The following is an 8,112-nucleotide window of genomic DNA, read 5'->3' as shown; positions in this document are numbered from 1 at the left end:
TGGAGGTATTAAAACTGGGTTTTTGTTTTGTTTTTTTACCTTAATATAATCTAAGGGCAACTTTTAAGATCCGGATCAAGTTCTTTTGTGATTAGCCAAGACTATTTTCCTTCTTATTACCACCCAAAAAAACAACTTTAATCATTTCCCTTCATAATTCTTAGCACTTTGGCCCACTTCTTGGGAATTTCAGAAATGATTCGAAATCAGTACAGTCGGGGGAAAAAATATTTATTTTCTAAAGTCGTTACCTTGACAGGCAAAACAAAGCATTTTCTCAATTTCATTCAGAAATACATTTTTAAAAAAATACATAGACCAATATGGCCTGCCCAAACGTATATTTAACATGGTAAATATAAGGAATAAATTGTTTTGAATATAAATATCTATAAAAAAATAAGTACATCAAAATTTAATCCAACCTCTTCCATTGGCCAGTTACATAAAGGAAAATAATTTTACTGCTTTAAAGCATAACCAAATGTTTACTTTGCAACATCTTTCAGAAACAACTCTAGACCATTTTGTTTCCAAGGATCAAGGTAAGGGAAACTTCTGATTCAAGGGTCTTTCTTCTTATGAATCAGAGCTAGTAGATTACCATGAAAATGTGACATCTACTACTGACATGGTAGACTAGACATCTATGAGGCCAAGATTGACTACGGGGGTTCTGGGGCAGGGGATGGCAGGAGGGGGCCGAGCCGGGGGGCAGGGGAGGGGGGGCGATAATTAACGGTGGGAAAGTACTTCTACAAGAGTGCAACAGAGGTGAGGTAGACTCAGATTCATCAAACCCATCCCGATTTACAGTAGTAACAGTTTCTTTTAGTTTTGCATTTTGTGAATTTAAAAAGCAAAAAAAGTCTTTTTCCTTTTTTTTTTCTTTTTTTTTTTTTTTTACTTGAGTGTCCTTCGAGTGTGTTTTCAATTTGTGCATTCCTTAGAAAACCTTTGCGTGGACTTTGGAGTTTCTCCCTGAAATGTGCCAGGCGCCTGAGTGAGACACAAACACTCCCTTCGGACCCTCTTCAGAAATTCCACCGTGTATGGAATCTCCTGTCCTCCCTCTGGAGGATGACACCCTAATTCACAAGTCACTGTGTGTCTCTCTGCTTTCTGAGTGGTCCATTGTTACCCCAAACGAGGAGAGACGAAAGCGGTTATCACTGATGGAAGCAAATGAAGATGGATTGGGGGACTCCTTAACCTTCACTGTAACGTTTAGAACGAGGGCACTGGTCCACTGACAGTCTGGAACAAGAAACGGTCGAAGCAGGCAGGATGCTTTTGCTCTGATCCCAGCCGTGGGGAGAGAGTGCAGAATCAGCCACAGGGTTCCCTCCGTGGAGGAGAAGGCTTGCGGGCGGGTGGGCCACGGGCCCCAGGACCTGCCATCAGTGTGTTCGGTTGTGGGTCACTTGCTTCTCTCTGTAGAGCTCTGCTTTCAGCTTTGCGACACGAAAAGCTGTTTTGATGCGGTTGCTGATGGTGTCCAACCTATTAAAACAAGACAAGAGAAAACAAATGTTATTTAAAAAAAAAAAATTTCTAGGCAAAAGAGGCATCTAAAATTAGAATCCGGCACAAACAAATCTAAGTCTGGTTCCTGAACTTTCCCCACTGACCGCAACAGTATGCTACTCTTGGTTTAAACTCAAGTGAAAATGCAGCCCCCCCACCTTTATGCTGGGGATGGGGGGAAGGGGAGAGGAGCTATGGTCATATCTAAAGGGAATTGGGCATTCAGTACAATTTTAAGGTAAACTAGAGATATTCCCTTTTCTTCTGTTGCCCCATCCCAACTACCACCACGGGATTCTATATAGAAACTACCTCCATGTAGGTCTCAAATAGCCACGGATGTCTTCCTAATCACAAAAGCAATTAAAAGTGACTTGGTGGGAAAGGAACAAAAAGAGATGAGGCGTACAGGTAGGTCCAAAGTAAATGGTGTATGGCAATTAAAAAATACAGATCTATATTTTTTGCAGGTTTAATGTTTTCTTTTGGCAGGAAAAAGAAAGGGAACTGTAATAGTGATTCAATCGTTGATACAATAAAAACGAATAGAAAAATAATAATAATTTCCAAGTCAGTGAGGAATTTGTAGCTTACGGAACCCGGTGATCTGGAGGGAGCATCGGGGGCCTGACATTATAAATATGGAAACAACAATGGCCAACGAGACATCCCAGATAGCTGAGGATGTCCCACCCATCAGCAGTAAACAATGCAGATGTCATTGCTGCTCAACACACTTTGATCACAGAACTCCTTGCCACTGGATTTCTAGGAAAACTTTCCATGGACCAGGAGAGGGAAATGTAGAACACGTGACAGCTCCGAGTGCAGATTTCCTCTTGTGAATTCCAAAAGGTTTTGGATTTGGAAGGGTCATCCCTCTAGAGCTGCCCATCACAACCCCAGGGTGTGGACTAATGTGCGTCCCTTCTCTGCCCCAGCTCACGACCGACTAGAAGAGATGAGAGCTTTTCAGAATGACATGGGCTCTCAGCAAATGCACTTCCCTATTTTAAAAAAATAAATAAACCCCCCAAACAGCATGGTCTAATGCTCACCATCCCTACCTAATGACTTTATTTTTCCCTTTGGCCATTGGAGTAACTGCTACTTTTTGAAGAACTTGATCATACATGACACTTTGATTTAAAAATAAAACGAAGTAATATAAAATAAACATCAAAACTCCTTTCCCGGAAAGGATTGTTAATTTCTCAAGGAAAGCAGCAAATGCATTGACTCAGAAAAGCAAGGACTAGATATGACCAAATGTCAAAGGTGTCTGTAGGTGTATCTTGTTGGGAAAATCTAACTTTAGACTGAGTGGCACGTGCTTAAGATCATCCAAGTGTATAGTGGGCAAAGGTCTGCATTCAAAAATACTTGAGAGGGATTCCTTTGCTCTTTCTAATCTATTGACTATGAAGATCTTTGTTCTTTTCTTCTAAGCCTTTCTTCCATCAAGGTGAGAGTACTTGGGGGAGCAACCCATTAGCACTGGTGACTGGGGCTAGCTGTCCTTGGGAGTCTCTTACCTTCTTATTTTTCTTCCTGCCACCAGCTGCTGATGAATACACTTTTCTCCAAGCTCAGAACAGTCTTTTCCTTTCTTATGGTCATTCCAGCCCTTCTCCATACTGTCTTGGTCCCTGTTAAAACACAGATAGGAGGAAAACTTTTCAGCAATGGTATCTTCAGCTCTCCCAAAATCTCTGTTAATTTCTCTTAAACAAAAAGGCAACATCAAAGCAGGAAGATCAGGAGGCCATAAAACTGATTGAAAGCAAAAGGGTTTCTACCTCACCTGAGTTCTTTTCCCGCTTGGCAAAAAGTCCAGCACTTCTTGTCTTTTTGGCTAGCACATTGGCATCTCTTCCTGTGGTCTGTTGCCTTTGTGGCAAATAAATCCTTTAAGGATCGCTTGGACCTAGAAGGGCTTCCAAGTCCATACGGAACAATGTGCCTATTATCAAAAAAGATCAACAAAAGATATTAGCATAATTAATAGTCTTTGAAATGATGCATTCTGTGTGCCCATCAATGGCCCTGAGTGTGTATACCCTCACCAGGAGAAAACCAGTTTTCTAACTCAATGAAATTCCATTTGGATTCTTAACAAATTTCAGTTTCTTCTCCACACAAGCAGTTTTGGTTTTTGTCCAAGATTATGACATCTCTGCTTTGGTGTCTGTTTCCTATTTTCTTCCTTTTCTGACTTTCCATCTAGTTAACAGCTACTGCGGGGGAGGGACTTCGATGCAAAACCATGACTCACATGATTTTGAAAATCTATTTTCAATTTAAGTCATATGATAATGCCAAAAGTGCCTCCTGAGTTTTGGGGGGCGGGTGCTGGGTGAGATCTACTAAGGCACGCACGGTTCACCCCCAGCCTCGCACATCTCCTGCAGCTGGTGACTAATAGAAGGACTCTTCGCCAGAAGGCTCCCCGGTAAATTCCAAAGTGTCCCTTCTGAGCCTCACCTGAAAGGACTAAAGTCCTCACCTTGGTAGCATCACCTTTTAAGTATTAGGCTCATTGTGGTTTTTGTTTGATTTGATTTTGTTTGGCTTTCGGGCATCCCTCACCATAATTGGCCACCCGATACAGGACACTGTGTGCCGTGTTTTTGTTTACAACTGTGGCTGATGGGTGAGCCAGTTTTCAGGGTGAAGGAGGGGGAGAACCTGCTTTCTTCCAGCTCTGGAAGCAGAAGAGAAATCTGCAGACTGTGTTTCTATTGCTGTCTTGAAATGGGCTTTTCTAAGGGGAGAGTACAGAGGAGTCAGGACACTCCTGTTCCAGGTCTAGCTCTGCCCTGGACTCATTCTTGCACAAGTGATGTCCACAATTTGGGTTTATGCTTTTCTATAAGTAAGATGAAGGGACTGATGATCGCTCTGTACAATCCCCGCTGCCTAGCAAGAGTAGAACGGCTTAGACTAACCCACGTCCGACCTCGGCAGTTTATTCCCGAAACCCAAGCAGATCCCACCAAAAAAAAAAAAAAATCCCCCCTCAGAAATGTGTGACAGAGTCCTGCTTGCCATCAGCATTTTCCATCTCTCCTGTCCTGAGTCTTTGAGCCATGGGGGCTCAGAAGACCCTCCCCTGTGTTTCAAAGAATCACCCCGCCTGGTATTTTCAGGAAGGGCGGGGGGGGCACCCTCCCCACCCCCACCCGCGAGGCACCTCATGTCATCAGAAGTGCTACCTTCAGAATCCAAACCAGGAGCCCCCCACCTACCCCCCACCACCACCACCCCACCCCGCCCCAAAGCAATGAGCATCCCCGGGCTCCAGTCTCTGGAGAAGCCAGAGGTAAGAAATAGCTAGAGTGACGACGCCCTCTAGAGACTCACTCGGGGGTGTTGACCCAGATGATGTCGAGGTGGCAGAAGTAGACACACTCTTTATCCATCAGGGAAGAGCAGGAGCACCGTTTGGACCGGCGGGCCCGCCAGGGTGCACTGGCGGCAGACTTCTCCCCTCCGCTGTCCAAGCCCGTGCTGAGCTCTGCACCCAAGACTGCTGGGGAGAGAGAGAGCAGGTCAGCGGGGCATGTCCCCTGGGATCTAGCGGAGCAGATAAAAGCCCATGAAGCCTGCAGCCCGCCTTCAACAAGAAACACAGAGCAAAAAGGGCTCTTTATCTTTTCCCTCCTTAACATGACTTCACCTTTACCCCCCACTGGCTTATCCACTTTCAGGGAGATTACACACGTGCAGCAGGAACAGCCACCTGAAAAGGGGACTAACTGACCAGCCCCCAGAGAAATGCGTGGACATGCTGCCTGTTAGAAATCTGGGGTGGCTTCTGCATGGAATTTAATAGGACAGCCCAATTTCGTAGGACAGTGGCGTAAAGTGGGCTGATGACCAAGCTCTGAAGCTACATAAATCACCTGCCTCTTCCTAGGTTCCGAGCCACTGCCCCCTGCAGTTTAGGGGAGTACCCACCACTTCACACCTGGTGGAGGGCAGGGAGTAGCCCAGGTGATACATAGTCCTTGAAATTAGGTGAGGTTCAAGAGCTTTGAGGGGATGATTGGAGAGAAAGAAGAGAAACCAGCTCTACAATACTCATCGCACGTGGTAAACTCCAGAGAAAGCATTGACCTAGGGTGAGACTGAGCAGCAGCTCCGGGACCGAATCAAGGTTCTGTGGATTTTGAATTCAGGATCCCCAGAGCAGGATGGCATGTGGGGGACTGGCTGCCTCCCCCTTCCCCACTGCAGCACGGCCTCTTCTTACTGACAAGTTAGCCATGAGGCTTATCCGCCCAATTTTGTACATTTCAAATGATCAGACACATTCCAGGATTTTCATTCCCTTGACATCTTTTCTCTTTAGTCAGGGTCATGAAAAGCCACACACAAAAAAAGGGCTTGACCCTAAGAGGGGGGAAATGGGCAGATATACGTGTACTATCTAAATCCTCAGGCAGCCAAGATTTATCTTAGCTTCCCTCCCACAACAGGTGAATAAAACTGAAAATAGACCTCACACTGTTTTGAGTGCCAAAAACCTGCCAAAAGAAGCCTAAAGTCAATAATGACAAATTTTAAAGAAAACATCTGCTTCACCCTGAAACCGCCCGAGGGTTATTCAACAGACTGTTCTGCAGGTGATTTTACTGCTCATATATTGCTTGAATGACTTGAATAAAATTCCTTGGCTTCGAGCTGAAATGTTTAAATGTTTTACACATTCACACACTATTAAAACAGTATTTAAATAAGATATATAAGTCCCTATATGTCCTATCACCTGTGCGAACACATATATTGCAAATATACATTTGGCTAAATTATATCTTGTCTTTACTTTTCTTGAGTTATATTTTTAAAAGCCAAGGAAATACACTATATACTTATACCAATAAGTTATTTTAATGCCACAGGAGCAATTGTTTTCAATAGAGGAATTATTTTTCCCCACTAGAAAACTTAAGTAGCTTTGAGCAATAATTCCCAGACACTTGCTATCTAAGCTGCAGTCATAAAAAGAAGGGGAAAACAGAAGCAAGAAAAACTTTAAGGTGGACAAGAAGACATTAACGTTCAGAGGTTTACAAGTCGCCGTGCCTACCTGCTTCTGGAGCTCCTTGGAAAGCCACAAACAGCAGAGAGAAAATCATGGGGAAATAATCCATTCTGGAAAAAAAAAAAAAAGTGGGGGGGATCAAAGTCCTCCCCTGCCAACTGAACCCAAAAAAGTGGGGGGGGGGGGATCAAAGTCCTCCCCTGCCAACTGAACCCAAAAGAAGACGAAGAAAAGTAATAGCTTCGGGTCCCTCAAAGCGCTTCTGGTTATTCAGATCTCGAAGTGAGCCTTCAGCCTAAGTGCTCTTTAACGGAGAGAAAAAAGAAGTTTTCTGCCAGGAGGGCCGGCAGTGGGAGCGGTCGGCGGGCGCACGCGGCACTGGCGTGCGGGGGACAGCTGGGAGCGGTCTGCGGACGCACGCGGGGACAGCGGCGCCGACCCGACCGAGGACCCTCTGCGCGCTCGCCCCAGCGCCGCTGCAGAAGCGCGTCTGACTTGGACAGCTCTCCGCCGCCTTTTTATATTGAACCCCTATAGAGTGGGGGTAAACAGCTCCAACTTTATTCCAGCCCCAGACAATGTTATTGTGTTATTAGTCACCAACAGGCAACGTGCAGCCGGAGATAAGGCCAGGCTCTAGAGGAAATCACTGCTAACTTCAGAGGCAGACGCCCGCCGTCTGACAATTCAGGGGCAGGGCTAAGAACAAGAAAATACCCATTAGAGACCTTTGGTAAACCTGCCCGTGCAGCGCTTGAGTCTGCTTCCCCTTTTGCAAGCTGCCAGCCCCAGAGTTCAAGAATCAGAAGAGGGACTCCAGAGAAGTCATACCATTGGTATGAAAAGTATGAGCTACAGTTTAAATAGATTGTATTGTTGTGCGCGGGGATTTTTTTTTTTAATTGTTGTTCCCTTCGTTTTCCTTTTATGTCTCCGATTTCTTAGTGTTGATTAAACAGGGGAACGCTCTCCCTCTTCACTCCCCCCCTCCCACTGGGGGTCAACTGATTTTCGCAGATCGAGGTACTTGTCCCTTACTCCAAACTCCCTTCCCCAAGTCTTTTTTGCTAAAGTTCCTTGCGTGCACAGTGAAAAAGATCGGTGAAGGAATGGCAAGGAAAGGACATTTAAAAGAAAAATAGAGCCCTTTCAGGCACATACCCAGTGCTTTCGATATCATACCCCTATAAACTTTTTTTCTGTGCCCACCATTTCCCCTTCCCGGAACGCCCCCCGCCTTCAGTAGCACCAATGTTGAGAAATAGCGGGAGAGGAACGCCAGGGGGAGATGAAGAGCTACAGGGGCTGATGTTTTCTGAGCACAAACACTCAAAGCCCTGGGGGCCCCATAACAGAAGGAACGCAGCCTGAGAGGGGGGGCCGAGGAACAGGAAGGACCGGCGCCTCCTCCCGTGAGAAAGGGGTGCCCCTCAGAACATTCACTTACTCCCTGCATATGAAGTGCATGCAGGTGGTGTTGGGAAGGAGGAAATGGCCGTGCTGAATTAGGAGATCAGATAATACCTCACATTTAATAG

The 8,112-nt window shown here is 45.4% G+C and overlaps 1 protein-coding gene across 2 annotated transcripts; it reads right to left on the bottom strand.

Annotated features, from left to right (window-relative positions):
- Positions 1–215: 215 nt before the first annotated feature.
- Positions 216–7,131, bottom strand: EDN1 (endothelin 1). 2 transcript variants are annotated; one of them, XM_027604143.2, is made up of 5 exons: positions 6,620–7,131; positions 4,891–5,056; positions 3,332–3,490; positions 3,063–3,176; positions 216–1,503 (listed from the first exon to the last, which is right to left on the bottom strand). In XM_027604143.2, the coding sequence occupies exons 1-5, from the start codon at positions 6,681–6,683 to the stop codon at positions 1,401–1,403; spliced, it is 606 nt and encodes a 201-aa protein (XP_027459944.1). In that variant the 5' UTR covers positions 6,684–7,131; the 3' UTR covers positions 216–1,400. The 2 variants fall into 2 exon arrangements, with proteins under 2 accessions (XP_027459944.1, XP_027459943.1); XM_027604142.2 differs by having other exon boundaries at positions 4,891–5,059; positions 6,620–7,125.
- Between the last annotated feature and the right edge of the window lie 981 nt (positions 7,132–8,112).

Source organism: Zalophus californianus, chromosome 7, assembly GCF_009762305.2.
Source record: "Zalophus californianus isolate mZalCal1 chromosome 7, mZalCal1.pri.v2, whole genome shotgun sequence".
Classification (NCBI taxonomy): domain Eukaryota; kingdom Metazoa; phylum Chordata; class Mammalia; order Carnivora; family Otariidae; genus Zalophus; species Zalophus californianus.
This window is presented reverse-complemented; position numbering and strand designations above follow the sequence as displayed.

Bases quoted from the DNA above. Each gene is read 5' to 3' on its own strand.
- EDN1 (XM_027604142.2), bottom strand. From the start codon at position 6,683: ATGGATTATTTCCCCATGATTTTCTCTCTGCTGTTTGTGGCTTTCCAA. The intron at 3,177-3,331 runs GTGAGGTAGAAA...GTGTTTTAACAG, and splicing joins CAAGCGGGAAAAGAACTCAG to GGACCAAGACAGTATGGAGA. The intron at 1,504-3,062 runs GTAAGAGACTCC...TTGTTTTAATAG, and splicing joins GCAGGAAGAAAAATAAGAAG to GTTGGACACCATCAGCAACC.